Source organism: Protomyctophum bolini (assembly GCF_963924005.1).
Source record: "Protomyctophum bolini genome assembly, chromosome: 11".
Lineage (NCBI taxonomy): Eukaryota > Metazoa > Chordata > Actinopteri > Myctophiformes > Myctophidae > Protomyctophum > Protomyctophum bolini.
The window spans coordinates 24,640,167-24,665,294 of NC_137872.1; the positions used below are offsets into that span (position 1 = coordinate 24,640,167).

The 25,128-nt window shown below is 41.9% G+C and overlaps 5 protein-coding genes across 5 annotated transcripts; 1 reads left to right on the forward strand and 4 right to left on the reverse strand.

Moving 5' to 3' along the window:
- Positions 1–4,641: 4,641 nt before the first annotated feature.
- On the reverse strand, positions 4,642–5,286 carry cldnk (claudin k; the record flags this gene model as incomplete). Its single annotated transcript, XM_080775101.1, has 1 exon — positions 4,642–5,286. The coding sequence occupies one exon, from the start codon at positions 5,284–5,286 to the stop codon at positions 4,642–4,644; it is 645 nt and encodes a 214-aa protein (XP_080631227.1).
- Positions 5,282–11,297, reverse strand: btr02 (bloodthirsty-related gene family, member 2). Its single transcript, XM_080776652.1, has 8 exons — positions 10,737–11,297; positions 9,158–9,427; positions 8,952–9,026; positions 8,608–8,850; positions 7,793–7,946; positions 7,601–7,627; positions 6,177–7,491; positions 5,282–5,510 (listed from the first exon to the last, which is right to left on the reverse strand). Exons 2-7 carry the CDS (start codon positions 9,422–9,424, stop codon positions 6,947–6,949), a joined length of 1,311 nt encoding a protein of 436 aa, XP_080632778.1. The 5' UTR covers positions 9,425–9,427; positions 10,737–11,297; the 3' UTR covers positions 5,282–5,510; positions 6,177–6,946.
- A 5-nt stretch (positions 11,298–11,302) lies between these two features.
- LOC308324560 (GTPase IMAP family member 6) lies at positions 11,303–14,997 on the reverse strand. The gene is made up of 4 exons (XM_080776655.1): positions 14,703–14,997; positions 14,493–14,616; positions 12,647–13,532; positions 11,303–12,555 (listed from the first exon to the last, which is right to left on the reverse strand). Exons 3-4 carry the CDS (start codon positions 12,690–12,692, stop codon positions 11,543–11,545), a joined length of 1,059 nt encoding a protein of 352 aa, XP_080632781.1. The 5' UTR covers positions 12,693–13,532; positions 14,493–14,616; positions 14,703–14,997; the 3' UTR covers positions 11,303–11,542.
- On the forward strand, positions 14,606–22,094 carry rsad1 (radical S-adenosyl methionine domain containing 1). Its single transcript, XM_080776651.1, has 10 exons — positions 14,606–14,812; positions 15,180–15,313; positions 15,475–15,679; positions 15,788–16,030; positions 16,564–16,686; positions 18,267–18,330; positions 18,625–18,772; positions 19,589–19,643; positions 21,192–21,295; positions 21,422–22,094. Exons 1-10 carry the CDS (start codon positions 14,648–14,650, stop codon positions 21,567–21,569), a joined length of 1,389 nt encoding a protein of 462 aa, XP_080632777.1. The 5' UTR covers positions 14,606–14,647; the 3' UTR covers positions 21,570–22,094.
- On the reverse strand, positions 21,893–24,653 carry rasd2a (RASD family member 2a). The gene is made up of 3 exons (XM_080776654.1): positions 23,691–24,653; positions 22,264–23,301; positions 21,893–22,012 (listed from the first exon to the last, which is right to left on the reverse strand). The coding sequence occupies exons 1-2, from the start codon at positions 24,280–24,282 to the stop codon at positions 22,793–22,795; spliced, it is 1,101 nt and encodes a 366-aa protein (XP_080632780.1). The 5' UTR covers positions 24,283–24,653; the 3' UTR covers positions 21,893–22,012; positions 22,264–22,792.
- Positions 24,654–25,128: the final 475 nt, after the last annotated feature.

Here is a 25,128-nt window from a genome sequence, read left to right on the forward strand (position 1 = left end):
TCCCTCTAGCGTTTGACGACTGTACTGATTACTTGAATGAAATATATCCTGGTAAAAAATCTCTCTGATAAAAATAAAAATAAACAGTTCACGACTTCACGTAATTATTCACGTAATTTCACGCGGATGAAGATGGATGGATTGAAGATGGTATGGGGATTAAAAGGAAAATATCCTAAAACCTCAAAATCCACAATACATACAACTGATACAACATAATATTGCATCAGAGAGCTCCAGACTTCCCTCTACAGAGCCACATTCGTAACTTCATTCTGTGGGATCCCAGAACATTTTGGAGTTATAATCTCTCCATCTCAATGATCTCATCCTTGGTCTGCCCGGGGGTCTCCTTCCAGTGGGACGTGCATCGAGGACCTCCCTATAGAGCGTTGCAGTCCCGCCCCCCTCGAGAGACCCGGAAAATAATTCTCCTTTCATATTCATCTTTGTAATTATTTGTTTGGTCCAAAATATTGTGTTTGTTGTCATGATTTGTCACGACTCGAGTTGGTTTCATACAACGCTTAAAATGTCTTTAAATAAATACTTTTTGAAATGTCTATGGGGAAAATGCATTGGGAATTATTTCCTGGGCCTGGCGTCGTCATGAAAGGGGGCGGGACTGCGACGTTCTATAGGGAGACGCTCGAGAGGCATTTTTACCAGATGCCCGAACTGGCTCCTTTCCAAGCGAAGAAGCAGAGATTCTACTACTCTGGGTCTCTCATGCGTGACTGAACTTCTCACCCTATATCTCTAAGGGAGAGCCACCCGTCTGAGAAAACTAATTTCGGCCGCCCATACCATCTTGATGAACTGAATACACAGGACCACAATGGAAACAAGCCCCTAGGGCTTTTTGTGTTATACTTAATCAATCAAATTTACCTCTGTACTTATGCAAACTCTTAATAAAGTATTCAATCAATCAATCAATCAATCAATCAATTAACATTGCTCAGTAAATGTAATCTTGTCACTGCAACTCAAAGGATGCTGCCCTATTTCTCTTATATCCAGGGGCTACGGCTACCTCTATATTTGTGTATATTCCCAACAGGAAAGTTTAGTTTAATACATTAAATTAACCTCTGGCATGTTCCTCAAGTTATAACATGAAATAAATGCTAATTGTATTAAAGAAATTCATGAGGAAATCATTTGAGACATTTTGACATACCAGTGTATGCTGCTACATTTGTGTTGTGTTGTGTTGTGTCATGCCATGTGTCACCACCAACAATGACCAACCAACTCTGTTCTAATTTCTAGTGTAGAAGTTTATGTTTATTTATTTGACATGGACATCACAATAATAACATTGGATGAACCAGATGCATTGCTTACACTTACAGTGTACAGTGTATTAACACCTGTCCACAGAGGTTGTTCTATTTCTAAAATAGAATAGAATAACACTCCTTACATTTAAGGGGTAGGCTAAATTGTGTATAAATAATATATTTTATTCAAGAATAGAGAACATGCTGAAAACATATGTCCTGGAATGACTCAATGTTTAATTCAAAATTATTTTCCATAAGATGTTTAGAATTGCTCAATCAATTTAATAATAGGTATACAAATATGTTTTCATTCAAAACAAGGAGGACATGCATATGAAATAATAAAATTTGTTCAGATTTCCCCTAAACTATTGCCTGTTTTGTGTAGTCGGTTATCGGTACAGAATGTGGTATACAAGTAGCACACACACTGACTCCATTGGAAGCTCCTGCAAGATGTTGCTCTGCTTGTTTATTGCCCATAGTGCAGTTTTCATGCTCTATCCGCACACAATGACACAAACTGCCTTACTGTATTCACAGCATTACTTTATTTCCAACATTGGTATATAGGCCTACTTAGGTCATACATGAGTCACTACCTGGTACTTGGAACACTAGGGTCCATTGTCATCGTGGTGTTGTAATGCCCAGTACAGTGACATTGTCAGTGCTCTGCCCTCAGCCGTTACAAAAGGACGGTGGCAGAAAATGAACGGGAGCCAAGTATGCTGTCACCATTATGGGCTAGCTTATTAGAGCTGATAAATCTACAGTAATACGGTAACATTTCTGATCTTGTACTTGTACAATATCATGAACCATCCAGACCTCTCAGTTCATCTGGAAAAAGTCTGCTTCCTGTCCCTGTAACCACATTTTTTGTTTTTATGCATTATGTACCATTTATCTGGAACAAACAAACTCCCAGAAAACATGCAGGACAGTGCTGACACTCTTATTTATTTTAAAACACAAGTAAAGATCTTTCTGTCTGCTACTGCCATTGAGTTATTGTCTCCAACAGGCCGAAGGCATGGGGAGAGAGTTTGTTTTGTAATCCGTCTGTCAGTGTGTCTGTCCGTGTGTGTGTCCGTGTGTGTGTGTGTGTGTGTGTGTGTGTGTGTGTGTGTGTGTGTGTGTGTGTGTGTGTGTGTGTGCGTGTGTGTGTGTGTGTGTGTGTGCGTGTGTGTGTGTGTGTGTGTGTGTGTGTGTGTCCGTTACCAGCTAATCGCCGGCACCGTTGGCCTGATCCATGCCAAACTTTGCAAACACACTACCTAGATGCCAACGATGAACCTCTGCCCCAACTTTTCCAGAACGGCCTGTTATAGCGCCACCAGGAGGCCGAATTTTGTAAAACATTTTTTTTGCTATTACTCCTCCAGATTTTGTCCAAAAATCCCACAAATCGTTACACAGTATCTCTATAGTCATGTGCTCAAGGCGGATCTGTCCGATATTTCATATTCCATCCTAATTGGCTAACATTGTCTTTCATTGGCTTTTCAAAATCTTTCACACACTTTCCTACTAGGCTGAGGAGTATATCCCACCCTTTCACATTGGCCTGTTATAGAGCCACCAAAACAAACACATTTTTCTTACAATATGCCTCAAATCATCCAATTACCATCAAAGGCATAATAACAAATGGCACCCTTTTCACATTGGCCTATTATAGCGCCACCAGGAGGCCACAACCTGACCTGCCCTGGTGGAGACCTGTGCCCAGAGGGGCACTTTTCCTAGTTTTTATTTTTTCTCTATCTGCACTGTGACTCTATCTACATTGTTTTATGCATCCAAATGTAATTTTATACATTTTCAATTGTGTTTCCTTTGCTTGATGTTCTGTGTAAAACACATTGAATTGCCTTTTTTAAGATTAGTTTTTTTTAGCTTTCTGCCTATTGATAATTACAAGACGGACAGGAAAGAGGGAGGGAGAGCAGGGACAGGGGAGAGACATCAGACATGCAGCAAAGGCCGTCATGAACACATGACTCAAACGCATGACACGCTGTCATGGGCCAGAGTGCCTATATATATGTGGCATGTGCCTGGACAACTAGGCCAGCGGGCACGCCTGGACCACTGGGCCATGGGGAGCCACTTGAACTGCCTTGTTGTTGAAATGTGCTATACAAATAAAACTGCCGTGCTCCTTGCCTTGTCTATGGGCAACTAGAATAGTACAAACCATTGAAATTATGAAATCCAATAACCATTATATATGGCTGATGATATGTGTTAATAATGTCCTCATAATCAATAGAACAAAGTTATTATGAATTAGCTGTATTTTTTAATATATATAAATAGGGATCATGAACAGCCATTTAAATCAAAGAAATGTAGCACAAGACGCTGAGAGATCTCAACAATGTCTCATGAATAAAGATATGCTCCATAGTGAGCTATAAGATCATCCCACATCACATGCTTACACAAAGACACACAGACTCACACTTTGTATTTCATTTTTCTGTATTTCAAAGGATCTTATAGTTATAGTATAATATTGTCTTCCATTGTCAGAAGAGGGTCATGGTTGTGTGTTTGGTTTATTGGTCTGGCTCCATCTGTAAGTCTTTGTAATCTTGGGACAACGATTAACATTATAATTTGTATTATTATTATTGCTAGTCTTCATTACTGGATGTCTGGATCGTGGAGAATAATCGGACGAAAGACAATTCACGCACATAATTTCTCTCACACGCTTTCTCTCTCGCACACGCACGCACGCACACACACACGCACACGCGCACACGCGCACACACACACACACACACACACACACACACACACACACACACACACACACACACACACACACACACACACACCACACACACAGACACTTGTCAACAGTATGGCACCACAGACAGACGTAAACACATCCCTATTGTTCTATTGTTCTGCCCCAATCAACACAGCACTACTCATTATTGTTCACATGAATGAGAAACACATGCATTGCAACAAACCATTCAATAAAACATGTGCTGTAGAAACTGCTTTTAAAAGAAGAACTACTGTTTATAAGACACACATAATACACACGATTTTCTCCTTCGGAGGAATTGGAAGACTGAAGACTTTATTGTATTTTACACTGACAAACAGAGCAAACAAGGTTATCAGAGGACATGCATATGAAATAATAAAACAAGTTCAGATTTCCCCAAATAGCCTCCTGCAGCTTTCCAAGGAAAATGGCAAAATGGCAACATTAAATATCAAATAATTAAAAAGAGGAATATTGAGAGAGGGAGAGAAAGGTTTTTCATTTTTCACTGGTCAGGGTGGATTTGTGGGTCTGGGATATTCAAAAAGAATTGCGCAATCAGACGTAACCTTTGACCTGTGAGGCAGCCCTACGCGGACTGCTGTCTCCACTGCTGAAGGTGGGAGAGCCAGGCATGCCAGGAGGACTCGATCCAGCGTAGAGCAGGGACCCCCCTATAAGGATCAAGGCAGAGGCCACCCAGCCGACATAGAGGGCCGGGCCCAGCTCACGCTTATGTGGCGCTGCTACGTGTGGGTCATAGAAGTCCCTGATGATGGCATGGGCAGTCCAGCAAATGGGCACAAGGTACAGGAAGCCTGCGATGGCGAAGATGGCACCAGAGATGCGAGCGACACGGGCCTTTAGGCTGTTCACACCAATGCACTTGGTGCACTTGACTCCTACGACACCCAGAGCCAAAGACAGGCCACACATCAACATGGAGAGCACCGTTAGACCCCGGGCAGCTTGCATGTCACTGGGCAAGGCCAGCATGCTGTCGTACACCTTACACTGGATCTGACCTGTGCTCTGCACAATGCAAGTCATCCAAAGGCCCTCCCAGATGATCTGAGCCACCACTATGTTGTTACCAATGAAGGCAGTGACTCGCCACATGGGCATGGCACACACTATTGCCCCACCAACCCAGCCTATGATGCACAGGATAAGGCCCATCAACTGCATGCCTGTGGTTGCCATGGCAAAAGGTGTAGTCTGGATCAATTAGCTTCGTCTTGGCTATATGAAATCTGTCTCTCTCCTTGCCGCACCAAGGCCCGACTATAGTCCAGAGAAGAGTCGTGATTAGGTCACTAGGGCACTCTATACGGCTGGAAATGTGTGGTAGACTCTGGTCCACTGGACCCCCTGTGATAGGGTCAGAGAGCTGCTGAGGTCAGCTTGGGGCAGACGAGGGCTGGTACCTGAAACAGAAAAACGGAAAGCAATGGTTAGACTCAAGCTCTTGAGTACATTTTGTCCACTACTACAAGTAGTGCTGCACAGCAATGCACACCATAGTAATAGCAAAAAATATGAATGACTCTTAACAGGATTACTACTTGATACAATTAGCATAACACGAGTAAGATTTTAAAAGATCATGGAGCATATATTTATCAGAAATATTTGGAAAACAAGCTGGGAGGGCCATGGTGAGTGGATTCCAGTGAAGAGCAAAGAGAATGGCTTCCTTTGACACACAGCTGTGGGTGTCAAGCTACGCCTGGCCGGGTGAGTGGATAATCTCAGAAAAACATGAGGAGATTCTGAACACAAGCAGCTTTCATGGAGACTCGTAGAGTGGGCCAGGACGACCTGTCTCAGTCTTTTACTAATACTGTGAATCAACTCATCTCTTTATAGCACATCAATTCATACACTTCATTTTTGCTTGTATAGGACATTTAGCATTGGGTTAAAACTGTAAGCATATAGATTCAATGATGGAAGAGGGAATACATATTTACATATGATGACACATTTGTGTTCTTGGCTTTGAAATAACTAAAACAAAGTTCTACTCTGTCATTTTCCCCCCAAAGTTGACTACTAGATGTTGGTACGGTATGAGACAGCTTGAGATTTACCTCGAATTAAGCGTTCTGGAGTCAAACGCCTTCCCTTGGTGATGGTCCAGAGTCTGCTTTTAGTCTTCCAGTCCTATGGTCCAGTAAGTTTGTTGTGAGTGCCTGGAGCAGGTTGATGGTGATGGCCCTGAGAGGATCTTCGCTCAAGAGGGTCAGGTGAACTGAAGCAGAGAGGTGCTGATCGGCTTCGACACACCAGGACTGGACTGAGAGAGGGGGCTGTCCTCCGAGATGCCAGCACAAGACTGTGTGGTGCGGTGGGCAGAAGCACGCGCTTCTGTGCGCGCCCGAGTCAGTGTGTGAATGCGTGAATGTGTCCGAGTGTGTCTTCCAGTGCCTGGTGTGCGAGCACAATGCCCCGCTGTTCTGCTGTGCCCTCCATCCCCGCTCCTCTGCAACCTCTGTCCCACCCATACCCTGCACCCCACCATCCATCCAACCCAACAACCCATTCTCTCCTCTTTTTCATCTCGGGCCCTCTTGTTCCATGATGTGAGCCTTTTCTCTCTCTCTGTTTCATCTCGCCTTCTCTCTCCTGTACTGCCATTTTGTGGGTTCCACACTGAAGCTTCACATTGAAGGGAGTCCATGTGCTTTATGTTGCTCCTTACCTTTGTGCTCATGTTCATGAAAGAGAGGTTGAAAATAGTTATGTAATGTTCTGGAGTGGAATGGGTCAGTGGTGGGCCATTCTTCATTGTTATTATCTTAATAAATAGCATGATTGAAGCTGAATAAAATAAAATAAAGTCTGAAGATTTCCTAAAAGTTCAGATGCTGCAGCAACTGGAGATAATCTTTAAGGGGGCAGTATTTTTTCCACTGTACAGGCGCCCAGGACTGAAGAAAGGATGGAGTCTGTCACTAAAGGTATCCGTGAAGGTGTGGATGTGGACCCCAGTGTCTACGCAGTAGAAGGACACGTGGCCCGCTCTGTAATCCAAAAACATGCCAATCTTCGTGGGCTTCTGTCCCAAAGCCAGCGGGGTGACAGGCAACGTGTTGGCCATATACTGGCCTCCAGGCTGCAGGCTCACTGTCCAGTAGCCGTTGGCCGGGCTAACGGTGAACTTGCCCTTCCTGTTCACAGACTGTCTGACCACGCCGAGACTCCACTCTATCTTCTCCCCCACCTCCACCTCCCAGTAATATCTCCCGCCGCTGAAGCTCTCCTTGCCCAGGGTATTAGCCACGCGGTCGAACCTCTTGGGATTTCCGGGCACCTCCTGGAGCTTGTCTGTGTGTCTCACCTCTTTTCTGTCATCTGAGACACACAGGGCAGGGTGGGCCGTCTTAGGACTCAGGTTAATGTCCACTGAGACAGAAGGAAGGACAGAAAGACAGAGGGAAGTCAAGCAACTGCATGTTATCAGGTAATGAAATATAACAAAACTTTGATTCGTGTCCCTGCACCCAATGCTTACCTGAGTATTTTTCGATTCGCTTTAGTTCTGCAAACGAAATAAATTTAAATCTTAGTGAGATATAGGAACAATACAGTAGAAGCTGGGTTACACAGCCAATGAGAAGCACAATCATTTATGTTAAAAGACATGAGTTGAGTGAGATATAGTTGAGTGAGTCATATATGGGCCATGCAAAAAAAAGTCACTAACCTGATTTGCAGAGCCTGTTCACCTCCCCCCTTATCGTATCCATTTCCTCCGAAAGGGCTCGTCTGGTGAGCCCAAGACAAGGATCAGCTTCTATTGTAACCTTGGACCAATCCTTCATATTGGAGGGGCATATGTTGGAACTTGAAGTGATGCCCTGTGTTGTGTAATATACAAGCAGGATATTACTTTGAGTGTAGCAATTTACAGTGGTGGAAAAAGTACTCTCATTTTTTAGGTGTGCTAGCCCCTCCTATAAACAGGTTTAATGTTTGTCTTTAGTTCAACGTCATATTGTCTCTTTATTGTTAATGGTGTTTAATGTTTGTGTTGGCACCGTTTGTTTTACATCTTACTTCACCTAATCAACATGAGTTACTGTAGACTTTAATATATTTTCGCCCCTCACTTCACACGGGTGTGATTTTTTACTTAAGTAAAGTATCAATACTGAAATGTAGAAGTAACTCTGTTACAAGTAAAAGTCTGGAATTCAAAATGTATTTGAGGTATTGGTATATAAATTTACTTAGAAAGAATTATGCAGAAGGTCCCATTTCACGAGTTTTCAAATGCATACAAAATGTGAAATGTATATGTAACTACGGTTTTCAAATAATTGTAGAAAAAGTACAATATTTGCCTCTGAGATGTATTGGCGTAGAACTAAGTATTGAAAATTGGAAATACTAATCCAGTGAAGTAAAAGTACCTCAAAATTGCACTTAATACAGTACTAAATTTACACCAGTGCAATTTATAACACTTTTTGTCTATCACAACCATGACTCCCCGAATGCTGCTGCAAGGTGCTCAACCTTTTTCTCGTCGTCTCCTTCATCGTCGTGTAGCTCAGAGTCAGACACAGATTCGTTGTTCTCGCTCCTCCTCAGTTCCATGATCTCCTTTTTGAGCTCCTTCACAAACTTTTCTACTCTCTTCTCTTCCTCTCTCTGCCTGTCCTCGATTGCCACCACGACCGCTTTGTGGCTCTTCTCCATGGCATTCACCAGGGCAGAAAACACTCTCTGGCTCTCACGCACCTCTCGGTGACAAGAGGTCTGATTGGACAACATGGTCATCATCATAATATAATAATATATCATAATATTATCAATATGAAAATTTAAAAATGTAGTTAATAACATAGTTTTGAACGCACCTTTAAGAGCTGTAGAGAGCATTTAATCCTTTCTATTTTCTGTAGTCTCTCTTGAATCAGTTGCTTAACATCTACCTGCGTGCGTGTTTGTGTGAAGGAATAAAGCAAGACACAAATGAGCAATGACAGACATATCAGGTTAATGTGTGTTATACTATTTTGATAGCTTTATGGAGGAGAAGAAATGGCAGCAAGATTCTAGTTACCATCTCCTCGACAGGTGTTTTCTCTGGGCGAGACTTCCTGAAATTGTCTGTTACATCTGCCAGGATGCAGTTGACACTGAGGCCAGGCCTCTGAGTAAATACTAGCTTGCACTGGGGGCAGTAAGACTGGTGACGGGTCCAATACTGGCAGAGACAATTCTTGCAAAAGCTGTGTCCACATGGTATGGTCACTGGGCTGATGAAAATGTCCATACACAGATGACACAAGAAGTGCTTCTCTGGGAGGAGGCCTATCGTAGACGCCATACCCTGGAAAGGACAGACAATGCCTTTTACAAACCAGTATTGACAAATAGGACAGAATGTGGCAGTGCTACATGTCTCTGCTCAGCTCCCATATCATGAGTAATTCATTATGCAATGCATAGGGAAATAGTTGTATAAAAGTGAAAAGGACTATTATACATTATAAATACTAATATTAAATTACGTATAATAATGTAGTATGCTGTTCAAGATGACTCATCAGTGACATCTCTCTGCTCCTTCAGACAGGAAGGCACATAGAGGTTTCCCAGTTTGTTACAGAAAGTTATGAATGTCCAATAGAAATATGTCTCGCATACAGTAGCCAGACCTTTCTTCACACTTTGATTAAGCGCTGATTAAAACGAACCCATAGTTGAAAATGCATGTGTTATGAAGCCCAAACCAATAAAATCATACTTAATTCATACTCAAATGTATCTTGTTGAAAGCAAACCTACTGTGAATGTATTTGAATACCATGTAGGAATGTATATTAAGAAACAATAATAGTACGGTAAGTATACATTCTTGTAACAGTTTTTGAACAAATATTTGTGAAACAAATGGCCTTTTCTCTTTTTTCAGTTTAGAATAACTATTTATTTTTGCACTCATAAGCATTTACAGTAGAACACTAGAGCAAAATCAATCAGATTTTCAGTTCAGCACAGTTGAACTTATGCCCTGGGCTGTATAGGGCAGCATTCCACCTCCTGTTACATAATGGTATTACACAAAAGGAATGACATGTAGGCCTACTCTATGTTCAATAGTGAAAGTATCGTTAATTTTAATGGCCGTGAAGGGCACGTTTGCAAAATATTAACCCTCTAACAATGTAGTTGTACGCACTATACCACGTCCACAGTTCAGTGCTGTTTTATTTATCATATATCGAAATGGATAGAGTTATTTTGGTTGGTAAGAGGAAGTTGGAGAGAAAGATGACGCTGAGTGACTGACTGTGTTGAGGATGTAAAGTATGCGGCAGAACAGGTAGTCACAACACAAAGGATCTTTGAGGTTACTGCTAATGAATTCTTTTGAATAATTCTCACAAGACATGATACCTTTTTCTTTACTTCAAATAGTACAAATACAATGAAAATATGTCAATTTAAACAATAATGTGGTGAACATAAAGATTCTAAAATATTTCTAAACAACAGTTTAATCGTTTTTTTTGTTTCAGTTTCGTCATGGTTTAATCATTATCAAGACAGAACACAAGTATAGTTTAGTTTTTAAAAATAGAATTACAAACTACTGATAAAATAAGCTTGTAAGAGGATGACAAAGTTTACCTTACCTATACCAGCTGTCCACATATAGTCTCTGTTTCTGGATAATTCAGACAGTACAATGGACTATGGCAGGTGTATACTTAGGTGTGTGTTGTTTGGGAAAGGGGCAGTACTTTAAACAATGGCATCTAAGACTCCACCCCGCAAAGCATTATGTACACAGCTAGTGACCACTGTCGGGGGAGGTCAATCAGTGCAATACAAAACTAAAGAGAGATTGAGAGATTTACAGAACTAGTAACCATTGCTAAACAATCTAGTTAAAATCTGCATGTGAACTTGAAATGATCTAAGGCTGATTAAAGTTACACATTTTCTAAATCCAGTTTTGAATCTGACCAGAACATGTAAGAAACCTCAGCAACATACCAAAAGTGCATGATAAATTAACATGTTTTAACACTTTGTTAAAAACAGGCAGGTTGCGCACATGCAGTCCCTTGCTGGTGCTGGACAATAGGTAGTTGCAATGTAAAAGAGAGAAGTCCGCACATAGCTCTGCTCCACAGTTAAATTTAATTTAAAACAAGGGCATTGATTTAACAAACAACAATTTCACAAATACGGACAAGAAAACAGGGCAGTTCTCGTCGGCCACATGACGTGACCCACGACCATATAGGGGAGGCTGTCATTGTCATTGATCTTGTCACCTGATGAAGGCCAACCATGGCCGAAACTACACCTGTGTTCTTTAAATCAATGCCAGTGTTTTAAAATAAATGAAACACTGTGGAGCAGAGCTGTGTGCAGACTTAACACTTTGTTCCCACATAAGAGAATACATGAAATGCAACACCGTTCATTGTAATCACGCTTGTTTAGAGAAGTTTGAGAAGAAGCGATTAATGAAGATGGAGTTGAAGTTGAGCCTGGCAGGAGGCGCAACTCTGTCATCCATGTGTTTTATGGCCACCTGGGCTGCACCTCCCGCTGCACCCCCCACAGCACCACCTATTATCCCATACAGAACCATGATCCCCGCGCCGCCCACAGCCCCCACTAGGACGCCCATGCCAACCCCAGCACAAAAGCCCATTCCCAGCCCTCTGGCCCGGGAGACTCTGAGCCAGTTGTTGTCCACTTCTGCCCGGGCTCTGATCTCTTCCCCAACAGCAATGTTGTAGGCTTCTTTCTGCCTGTTCAAGCCCTCCCTGTTGTACTGTTTCTCCAGTTCGTTCCACACCTTCTCTGTCTCTAGCTCCTTCTCTTGTCGAAGTTTCTTCTCCTCTTTCTTCACACTGTCCTCCGCCGTACGGAAGCTCCTATTGGAGAAGTGGTCGCCCCCCAAAGACTTCACCATCTGCTCGAGCTTCTGCAGAAGCTCTCGGCTCCGGCTGCGATCCCTGCAGTTCTTGTTGAAGACGTGGTAGCGTCCCCCAAACATATCTATTAGTTCCATCACCTTGTCATTCAGTTTGACTCTATCCGGGTTTCCTCCGTAAGCCAAGAGGACCATGCAATGACAGATACATTTATCTCCAAAGCGTCTCATCACAAGCTTTGGGGTCCACATGTCATTTGGGGAGATCTTCTCCAGGTCAAATGCAATGAGCAGGCCGTGAGGACCGGGGATGCTCAAACACATGGACCTCTTCAATTCCATTGTCTTCTTGGCTTGGCATATGTCTTTTTCATAGATATTCAGTCCATTGATCACAGCCACTCGTCGCCCAGCCAACTCTCCAGTGAACTTTGTTGCACATGGAATGCTGGTGGTGTCTTTAGAAAACAGATGCCTACCAAGTATTGCATTGGTACATAGAAACTGAGATGATCCACTGCTGCCGACCACCATAAGCCTCAGTTCAGGTTCTGTGAAAACTAACAAAAACAGGTGAATACACAAATAACGAATGAAATTAAAATAGTGTGTATGTCAAAATTATTCATAACTGGTACAAAGGAAACTCACCTTTCTTTCTTTTATCCATTTGGCAGGTTTGCACTGACACTTTCATTCACTTGTTGCAAAGCTGTTGCATGCAAATGTTCAATCAATGGCTTTAAATACCTACCCTCGCCCCTCTCTTTCAACCTCTCTCTCTCTCTCTCTCTCTCTCTCTCTCTCTCTCTCTCTCTTTTTTTTTCTCTCTCTCTCTCTGATTGGGCACCAGATTTTAAATTTGGTGGAAAATATCCTGAGGGCATGAGGCTGGCAGAGAGCACATGCTCATTTATTGATTAGTTTAGTTTATAAAAAAGAAAAAAGATAATCAAGCACTCATTATGCAATAAATGATTATATAATGTATGGAAGGTGTTATAAAATGTTAGAATTATTACAACCAAATGTGATTGATAAAATTAGCAACTCAGCAATGTCTCTACTCTATAGAGAGTAAATAAAAGAACATGGTTTTAACACAGGTTTTTATTTTATTTTATTTACAGTAACCAAACCATATGATTTATATAACCAGAACAATGTTTTGCCTGTAATCAGGGAAGTCAATATCTAATTATCCTAGTCAGTTTGATCTTTGGACATATGATAATATTTTCAAAGATAGCTGTGTCCCCCAGTGAACTCCAGCCAGTAGTGCTCTTATAGAAAATATATAGGCAACCGCCAAACAAGGTTTACCTTTAGAGAGATTAGATAGCCTATAGCTCTTTGGTTATATAGCCTATATAGCCTATAACTCTCTCATTTCTCTACCGTTTCGGAAGAGGGGCGGCTCGCCGGAACCGGCCCGGCACCCTGGCTGTGGTCCTGTGGGTCTGGAACCTCCGGAGACCCCACGGGGACCCCCACATGGAGTTGCACCACTCACTTCACACCGTTGTGATTTTTGTTTCTTTGTTGATTTTTTTTCCTCTTCTGTGCTGTCGTTAAAAAGAAGAAAAAAAAAGAAGAAAAAACTCAAGCATGGTATTTTTAAGATGTTCATCCTCTACCAATGTTTTGTAGTACTCATTGCTAGTGTTTGTTCAGTAATAGGAGTCTCCATGTCTCTCCAGCTTTTTATTAGACAGAAAAGCAATTTTATCCAATCAGGATCGATAACGCAGTCAGGATACAGATTAAACAAGTGGAATTGTAAGTGATTAGTGACACTGATGACACAAAGAAATGACTTGAGCTGAGCAGACAAAATTGGAACTGGAAGAGTATAAAAATCCCACCCGTGTGAAGTGAGGGGCACTCTTATCATACATCATCATACATCACATTCTGTGACAATAGGCTACAATACAACGACTCAAACTAGTTAAAACATGATGTATGTTTTATGTGTAACCTCTATTAATCTAACTCTAATATATTAAAGTCTATCTCGATCATGTTGCTATGATTTAATAGCCGGTGTCGGTGATGTAATGATCGTTCCCAAGTAGGCCGGCACGTAGGCCTACAAGTCTAGTTGAACTAAAAAAACAATTAAACCTGTAGGCCTACATAGGATAGGCCCTCAAAAATAGCTACTCTCTCCTGATTCGCTGACATTTTGTCACCTACCTGAAAATGTATTTTCTGTTTATTATTTTAAAGGTCCAGTATTCTATAAGAGCTGGAGAGACAGGGAAACCTCTGTTAATGAACAAACACTATAGCAATGATTACTATCAGAATAGTATTACCTTTTAGCAAAAAAACTGAAAATATCACTTACAATAAAGTGAACGTTTAAGGTAAATGATGTGGTAGCATGTAAGTCCAAGAGGTTTGTAGCCTACTGTAGCGTTCAACTCAAGCATGCATACATTTCAGTAGCCTACTGTTACTGTACAAGAGTCGGAAGAAGATAATTACTTACATCGAACAGCACCACCGCGTGGTCAAAGTGGGTAACGAACAAGCTCAAACTGGAAGACTGTTATTGTTTTCTTCCTGGTTCGCCATGTGAAAGGTTCCGGGGTCCTAGTCCTACGAGGGCAATACTGGAAGCACATTATAGAAAATAATTAAAATATGACCAAAATGGTTACACGTGCATTGCTTACAGCAGCATTTGCTCCATCCTTACATGTAAGACGGTGCTCATCCGTGATAGAAAGAAGCGACTTAATTCAAACAGTGACAGAAGAATTCTCAGGCTCGAAATCTGTCCTGAACGAGGCTTCGCTCTATCTGCATGTGAGTTGAGTTGGTACATTACCGCACATATCACTGTAAAAAATGGCATAACCAAACTAATATCATTTAAATGTACTGTACAATAATGTATGCGACCTCGCTCAAGCTGTCGAACTCCTAACCCTGTTCCAGTGTCGCAGTGTGCGTTAGCAGGAAAGCTGTAACAACGGGTAAAGATTCCACTGCCATTCTGTTTTGTGCTGGTGAAAGTTTATTCTCCAATCTCCAGGCCGGCTTCTCTGTATGATATACTTTTTTGGGGGCATAGAATAAAACAAAATAATTTATTTAGAGCGCCCTCTACAGATCTGGTCTGTACTGGGCCAGGGCTATCAAACTCTCTGTCACTGTCTCCTCTCTCTTGCAGTGGCCCTACTGTCTGAGAAGGTGTTCCTACTGCAATTTCAACAAGTATATTCCTAAATCTGACAATAATGCCTTAATGACGGCGTGCCTTCAGCGAGAGACTGAAACACTACTGCGACTGAGTCAGGTGTCCAGGTAGGTCTATAATATGGATATTTATTCAACTAGTAGTCACTATACTCACTAGTCTGTCTCAAAATCATCTTATCTAATGCCTACCTTACATTTCATCTTTAATGCCAATGTCAGTTCAGTTGGTCTACTCACACCGTCATTGATTATGATGTTTCTTTTAGCATCACATCTGTCTTCTTCGGTGGTGGGACTCCAAGTCTCGCCCACCCGTCTACCATCGCCGCTGTCCTGGAGACAGTTTCCAGACATGCTGCTCTCTCAGACGAGGCTGAGGTCACACTCGAGGTCAACCCTACGCCTGTAGGGAAGTCTAAGTTAGAGGACTATTTCCAAGCAGGCGTGAACCGTTTCTCCATTGGTGTGCAGGTGAATAATCAGTAATAACAAACTACTACTGGCTTAATTCAGGATCAATTTGCGTGATTCATAATTTCTTTTCCTTTTCTTTCTTTTTTCCTCACTCTAATCCTACAGTCTTTACAGGATGAGGACTTGAGAATTCTGGGGAGAGACCATAATTCCCAGCAGGCTTTACAGACCATTGCGGAGGCCCAGCGGCTGTGTCCAGGGAGGGTGTCTGTGGACGTCATGTTCGGACGGCCGGGACAGAGTCTTGACCGCTGGGAGAGCGAGCTGTCCGAGCTGCTGCTGCTGTGTGACGACCACGTGTCTCTGTACCAGCTGACCCTGGAGAGAGGTACCCAGCTGTTCAAGCAGGTGCAGTGGCGTAATGTAACTGTGTACATTTACTCTGGTGCTGTACAATTTTGATGTCGTTTTTTTATTTACTGGAGTATTTCCACTTTAACTTTCTACTCCAGTACATCTCAGGGGCAGATGTTGTACTTTTAATCCACTACAATTATTAGAACTTTAGTTACTTTGTAGATTTGGATTATTACAAAAACATATACAGTATGATTAACCACTTCAACCCATACATTTTTTGGCCATTTGAAAGTAGCCGATCTAGGGGTGCCCGCTGGCCTACTGGTCCAGCCGCATATCACACATACATGTAGGCAAGTGCAATGTGCTGTGATGCGACACATTGTGACCTTTGTGATCTGCTATTTTCAAAAGATTTGTATACATTTTATACATTTGAAACATTCTGCATACTTTCTATTTTTTCTTTCTCTTTTCTACTTAAAGCACATTTTAATACCAATTGTTTTGTACTTTTATTTAAGTACATTTTTGAATTCTGTACTGATATTTACGTGAATACTTTTCCCACCACTGAACAGGTGCAACACAGGGAACTGACCCTTCCCAGTGACGATGTCACAGCGGCCATGTATGCATCCGCCCGGAGGATTCTTCACAAGCATGGCTTTCGGCAGTATGAGGTGTCAAACTTTGCGAGACACGTAAGTACTCCGCAAATGGAGTATTGGACATCGATCAATCAGTAATAGTATAGATCATGTACCGATAGTTTTCCTTCCCGATAGCGATTCCGATAACTTGCTTATTGGTCGATACTGAGTACTGATCCGATACCAGTAGGCCTATGTCATTTAAAAAAATCACACCTGTGTGAAGTGAGGTGCGCTCTTATTGATTAGATGATGTAATGATGATGTAAAACAAACAGTGACAAAACAAATATTAATTTCTGTCCATTGTCAATGGTATTTTAAAAATAAACCTATAAACCTGTATATAGGAGGCTCCCCTCAAATATGTGGTCCAGGCCAGGGACCCTCATGGTTCCTTGAGATGGTTCCAAATGGACCCTTACTGCAACTTTGAGGGTGTACAAATCAAACCAGTATACTCAGAGTTATGGGAGGTCCTTGAAATTAAAAGTTTTGAGAACCACTGGTCTAGGAATAAAATAAATACTGTAAATACAAACCCATAATAATAGTTAAAGTGTAAAAGAATTTACAACAGAAATCTACATTCTCAAGAAGACCTTGTGTCTTGACTGGGAGCTTTGTGCAAAAATAATAATCTCATCACGTGATACATGACATGGTATCGGAATGGCATAGATTGGCATACTCACCGATACTTATACTTGCATTTTAGGCAGTATCAGCAGCTTGTCCGATACAGGTATCGGTCAGAACAATTCTATCAGTTAATCAGTGGGGTTTTGTCTGTTGATGTGAGTAGTGGAGGCTTTAATCAATGCGAGTAGTGGTAGCTTTAGTCAATGCAACCATTGCAACAATGAGGCTGTCGTGTGTATGTAGGATGGTATGTCACTCTGTTTGCATTGACTAAATACACTGTTATTACAATTAACCTAGCCCAGGGATGCCCAAAAGGTAAATCGTGATCTACCAGTAGATATCAAAGACTTCAGGTAGATCACACACATGCCCCTAAAATTATATATAATTAAAAAAAAAAATATATATATATATATATATATATATATATATATATATATATACATATTGGCATCTGCCAACTTGTGACTTGATTGATTAACATCAAAAAGGGCCTGTCAGTTCAAACCCACAATGCAATACTTTGCTTTGAGCACAGACATCAGTAGCATTATAAATATATAAACAACCCTACCAAGTCCATTTCCTCCCCTCTTATTTCCCATCCCAATAAGTGCGCCGCTACGTACATTTTTAAACAATTTTCAACAATGGGATAATACTTTTTTTTGGGTGGGTAGATCTTGTTGAGCTGGTCATTTTGAAAGTAGCTCGCAAGTCAAAAAATTGCTTTTGCCTAAAATGATATGCCCAAAATGTGCGACGAATTACATTTCTAACTCAATATCTGATGTGCAATTTGGTGGTCAAAGTTGATCCACACTAGCCTGACTCTTTCGTTTCACTTCATTATTCGCCAGGAGATATTTTTTAATCGTAGCGATTCAGGGCTGGAGCCAGGCTAGAGCCACACAGCACAACTATGCACTTTTTTCAGTAATCTTCGATCAGTGATGAAGATGCCTGTGTGGTCTTTTTTTTTGCAGAATGCCATCAGTCTTCACAACATGAGATACTGGAAAGGGGGGCAGTACCTTGGTGTTGGGCCAGGTAAATTATCAATGATTTAATCAAGACATAATTTGTATTATCGAAATTTGATTAGATTTGAGGAGGTGTTAAGCCCTTAGTATGAAGCCATTGGGCTGTATTTTGTGTGTCTTAAGAACCAGGTCTTATTCCCTAACTTGAGTAAACTAAAGACCTGGAGGCGTGATCAATGCCATTTGGCTATTCTGAGTGGCCAAAGAGCATTGACCACGCCTCCAGGTCTTTAGTTTACTCAAGTTAGGGAATAAGACCTGGTACTTAAGACACGCAAAATACAGCCCATTGTCTTTTCAGGAGCGCATGGACGTTTTGTTCCCCTGGGGGAGGGAGGTGTTGTTAGGGAGGCTCGTACCCAGACCCTGGAGCCTGACATCTGGATCCTAGAGGTCCAGCAGCGGGGACATGGAACACGGAGGAGGATCTCCCTGAGCCATCTTGGACTGTAAGCTGATTGCTTGTAACCGGTATTATGCTTTTTAACTGGGGAGGCGAACATGCACAGCTCATAACATGTTGCGTCCGGGGCATGTAGATCAACTATTTTCAGCAAAGATATTTGGTGTAGATGGAAATAAGGACGCAAGCCAGTATAGACCTCCTTATATAAAGTGTCTGTTTAAACTTTAAAACAATGGCCTTGGGGCACTGGGGCAGGGGAAGTTGCAATTTTCATTTAGTTCATCACAAAAAAGAAAATACTCTGTGAAATGTCAGTATGACTGTCATGACACAGTATGAGCAGTGTGATAATGGTTGCTATTCCATGTCCATTCATTCAGTTGTATTCTATTCTATTTTTGTCCTTTTTGGATTGATTCTTTATTGTTAGATTACACATTACAGTAGTCTGACAGGAAATGGGGAGAGAGATGGGGGTGACATGCAGCCTATTTTTGTTCTTGAGCTCTCAGTCATTCTGTCTTCTCATTCATTCATTGGTTTATTTGGACGGGACAGCATTCATTTATTAACTAATGAACACTGCACATACAATGCAATGTAAATATGCTGGATTTAGCAAGGATGCTAGTTTCCATCTGTAGTCCCCAAACGGAGAACAGGCAACGAAACAAAAAGAGCACATATAAACATTACTAAGGGGGTACAAATATGAGAGAAAAAAAACAATAGTTAAAAGGCCATGTAATATGGCCTAAAATACAATTCTCAAAGTAATACAGTACCAGTCACGACGGAGTTATGTCATAGCCAGTCCACTTATTGTGATGTTCACTTATGAAGATTCTGTTTTTGGCAGATTGGAGGAAGTGTTGGTGATGGGACTTCGAATGACTGAGGGCATTACTCACCAGGTGAATGCACACAATTATCCATCCATTCATACAGCACATAGTGTATTCTACAGCAGTGGTTCTCATATCTCCGGCACCGTTGGCTTGATCGCAGCCATACTCTGCACACACACTCCCTGAATGCCACAGCTGAACCTCTGCCCCAAGGTTTTCACATTGGCCTCTTATAGTGCCACCAGGAGGCCGCTTTGTGCAAAAACAAAATTGGACAGTACACCTACAGATTTTGTCCAAACATCACGCAAATTGGTACACAGTCTCTCTAGTGCCATTCAGCGAAACTGCTCATTCATATTTCTCCATCCTGATTGGCTAAGATTGGCTTCCAAAGTTCGCAGGAGTGCTCAGTTTCAAACAAAATGCCGTAAATCACGAACACATCGTGTGATTTCTGTGAAATTGTGCACGCACATTCCCACTAGGCAGAGGAAGAAATGCCACTTGAACATTTTCAACTCAGCCTCATGGTGGCGCTATAACTGGCCGATTAGCGTTTTTACCTCTAACTGCACGGATCTGTGTAAAACTTTGTATGCACACTCCCTAGAGGCAAAGGAAAAACCTTTGCCTGGAATTTTTCACATCTGCTCTATATAGCACCACCAGGAGGCCGACATATGTAAAACACATTTTCTAATATTACTCCTTCAGATTTTATCAAAATTTCACGCAAATCGGTACACATGCTCTCCATATTCATATGATCAAGACGGGTTTGTTTGATTTCTCATAATGCATCCTGATTGGCTACGATTGGCTTCTAAATTTTTCAGGAGTAGCCCGCTTTGTACCCGTTTTGTACAAATCGCCACAACTCCTCAACACGGCGTCCAATTGTGGTGAAACTGTGCATGCATATTCCCACTACACTGAGGAAGAAATGCCACTTGATAGTTTTCAAATCAGTAGGTGGCGCTTCAACAGGCCATGTCGCATCACACACACACACACACACACACACGTCTCACTCACACACACACACACACACACACACACACACACACACACACACACACACACACACACGCACACACACACAATTATAATATCATAATACTATGCAAACTATGCAAGGCTCAAGGACACCTCAATACTAACCCACTGTTGCCCCCACCCACTGCCCCATCCATTGCCGCCCCCATCCACTGCCACCCCCTTTGTAGAATTCTGTCCTGAAACTCCTGTCCTGGCACAAAATTATTTCAAATACGTATCAATGTGGGTGTCAAAATACAGACAATAAGTATCAATTTGGGGGACATGAAAATCACTGCTCTACTGAATTATTAGGACCACAACACTACATGTATACCTTCTCTCTACTTTATTTTAATAAAAATGTATAAATGTCCCTTTCACTAATTATGTGCTATACTAATATCTCCATGATTTCTTAATTTATTTATGAGTACATTACACAATTATGCCACATTTGTAATTTGACAACAGCATTTGTCGCCGTATACAGTTAAAGAAATATATCTGAATGCATGGCTTATCTGTTTATGAATGCAATATATCTGCTTTGCACTGGCATATTGATTGCAGCATTGGCAGCTATTCAGCTCTGACCTGGATCTTCATGAAATCTTTGGTACGTCCGTGGATGTGCAAGAACTGCTTGCAAGCAGACAACTAGTTCTTGATGACAGGTACTTTATATTATATGGGCAGCATTTTCTAAAGGATCATATTTGTATTGTTTGTATTGTATTTTCATCACAGAAGGAGAATAGTGCTGATTTCTGTTTTGAGTCTCTGGACCTTTTGCTTTCTAGGGGCCTGCGCTGCTCCTGGAAGGGACTGGCCTTACTGGACAGTATGTTACCAACCTTACTGCTGGACCTGGAAACCCAGGTCACCCAGAGACAACAGAGAAACCATGTGGCCGATAGACAGAGAGGCAAAACTGCCTCGCCCAGTTGACAGATCCCTTAGGCGCAGTGTCCACAGAAAACGTTGCGCCGGAGCACTACCTTTTCCTGGCACAAGCAAGGCATTTAAGTGATCGATATCTTTGATCTTTGGCAGAATTCCCTGCAGGGTACCTCAAGCACAAAAAACTGTTCAACATTTGGGAGAGGAGTGCCGCACAACAATGTCACGTTCCTATGCATAGGGGTGGAGAGATGCCCACAAGCATTTGTCTCACTCAGTGCATGTGTAACGCTCTCTGGATATGATATCCAAAGCTGTCCGTGGCTCAAAAAACCCTTTCTGTGGACACAGCACAGCCCTTTATGGAACTGCCTTAGGTTAGGTCCACTGTGCACAGTGGGCAGGGAAGGATAGTAATGCCCAGCAACAGAGAAGTTGCTGGAAACAGGCTGCTCTGTGACACTACTTTCTACTAAATCATTGGTTGGTGGCTGCACCTGCACGTAGTATGTCATGTGTAGCTGTTTTATTTTAAAATCAATATCCACCTTTACTTGTAAGTTGTGTGCCACGATCTGTCTGATGACTGATATTGTCCTCCTAATGCTTGAGGGCCACTGAGGGGCTGTGTTTTATTTTATTAATATTATTTATAGCGGTAGACTTCCGTGTTCTGGCTGATACGACAATAAGCATTTCAATACATTTTGATCTTTGTTAGGTCAAAATCATTGTAAAATACTATAATGAAATGATACTACTGGAAAATGTGCAGGTCGAAAATAATGCAGGTCCCACAATATTGCTCTATGCAGACTCTGTATGTGGTGCTGGTTTCATTCATGCCATTTCCAGGCCTATGATTTATTAATTTCCTTGTGGATTTAATTTGCTTGTTTCATCTGACATATCAGGAAGATGCATGACTTACTGATAAAAGTGCTGTATGTTAGGTGTTATTTTCAAGTGTGTTGGCACTTTAAATTCCATCATTTCCACATATAGCTGCCTTGGCAGCCTGGGCTCCTACCCACATCTTCACCCACCACATCCAGTCTGACCATAAATGGTTATTATTGGCCCTTTGAAAAAACCCAGCAGTACAACATAGATAAGGGCATTGTTTTATTCGTTTTAAAGCAAAACAGCAATACAATAAATACACAAATGTCTAATGCATTTGTTAGTGCAACTACAGAGTATAACTCCTTACATAATTAATTATTGTAGCATACTACTACAATGGGTTTTTTATTGAGAAGCAACACAGTTCATTGAATTTGACACTTCTCATGTTTGTTTTGTCCACCAAGGTGTTTGACCTGCTCCAGGTCGCTTTGGAAGCTTGGGCGGCGGGCCAGCGGGTACATAGTGGCGATAGGACCGTTGAGCTGGCTTGGTCTCCATTCTCGCATGCTACCCGCGCACAACAGTTGATACGTGTGGATGGAGATGTTTTGGTGTTCTGTCGGGCTGGTCTCGTTAGGAAGCCGTCCCTGTTTGGCGAGGGCACTAAATGCACATGGTAGTCCGGTGCCCGCCTTGGCAGAAGTTTCAAAGTATGCAACCCCTTCACCGCCGAGGATTGAGTCAATTTCAAAGCGGCTGACAACTCTCGCCATGGGGCCCAAGTCCATTTTGTTCCCACAGACCACGACTGGAACTTTTGCCTTCAGCTTCATCAACTTTGACTTGGCTGCATTGATCTCCTTAATCAACTCACAGACCTCCCTGAACGACTCCCTGTTGTCCACACTGAACACCAGCAGAAAGATGTCACCTGAAGAAAATACAGATTTGTTAATTTGTATTCATTTCACTTCATATGCCTAACACAGTGGTTTTCAAAGTGGGACCTCTCTAGGCCAGGGGTCATTGAGAGAGGGGTCCAGGGTGTCCCAGCCCAGACATTAATTTTGAAGCCTAATAGTATTTTAATTACTATACATCAATTAGCTTAAATTTAATCAATTAAAATTGTGTGTGAGAAACCTATTCAATAAGAATATGTTTCAATATCACCACTATAAATCTATTTCGCATACAATGTATAATATTTTTGAGCTATAGGTCAGAATCATTTGAAATGGGCATGGCATAATGAAAGTCTGAAAGTTCGAAAAGAGCTAAATGAAAAGCATAATATCCACAGTACTGTCCAGTCCTTACCTGTCAATATTGACAGCCTCCGTTTAGCGGGGTAGTGTCTCTCTCCCGCAGCGTCCAGAATATCAATCTGATATTCCTGTCCTCGTATGTGGTACAGCTTGGTGTGGAAATCCTCCGTCGTTGCTTCGTAGTGTTCTTTGAACTCCTCGCCCAAGAAGCGCCGGAGGATGTTTGTTTTGCCCACTCTCGGTGCGCCAAGCGCAACTATGCGCCGACAGTTCCGTGGTTTAATCAGAGTCTGATTAAACGCCCTTTTGATACCGGTGTCTGTCAGGAGCTGGGCGCGGGCTTTGCACTGGAGACGCCGGATCGGACTGAGAGTCATGCTACGGTAGAAACGGCTGTGTTTGTGAAGTGGAGTTGTCTCACATGCACCCAGCTTGGTATCCGCCAATAGCGATGCCACGCGCGCTTGGCGATGCCCGGTAGAGCCGAAGGTTTTTTCGGGGATGTCATCAACGGACAGGTAAATATTTTCACTTGTGTTCGTCTCCTCCATGATGTTTTCAATGTGTCCAGGAGGCAGGCTACGGGGACGTAATGTCTCCGCTCGGTTCCCTGAGCGGCATGCCACTGTGTGTAGTTGAGGCATTATTGTCTGTCTGCAGGAGCGTATTCGTCGAGCTATATAGGAGTACCAACGTCAAGCGAAGCGTCATACACTGAACTGATTCCCCTCATACAGAACACGCTCCTTATATAGCACTGGCCTATGAAAGGCAGTATCTACTCAAAACACATCACGACACGACATCAATGATGGGTTTCATTAGCCCCATTTACACCTCATCAATGATTCCCCATGGTGAGGTGTAATGGGGCCATTGAAACCATCACAGATGGGTCTATGCCTAGGTTTCACTAGACATGCAAGGTTTCGCTTCCCTTTAATGTAAATGAGTCAGATGGTATATATAGCCTACACAACATCCTAAGTGCTTTTGGCCTTATAGCTGGATGTGCTATTACTATTAGGCCTATGGGTTATATGGGCCTGATAATAGCTAATAATAATAATTGTAGCCTAATGGAATTCATATTGCTCAAAGTGTTGTAGTAGAGATGAGACGGTGAAAACCATGCAGAGATAACAAATGCCATATAGGCCTATGAACAGAATTAAATTAGCTATAGATTGTTAAAATCCACAACCAAAGTGTGGCCTGCATGTGCTAAGACCTGAATTTCAAGAACCACCTTTTTTTATAATAATAATAATAATAATAATGTTGATGATAAATGTATTTAGAATAATCTTTCCATGGTGGATTAACGTGTCCCAAAACCAAAATCCACCATGACTCCAATTTCCACAGAAGCATCCAATATCAATTGGTAGCCTACTATATGCAGACACGTATACTAGCTTCCTCCAGTCACAGTGCAATCTCTTATTTTTTCATTATGTTTCCCATTTTCCCCCTTTTTATTGTATTCA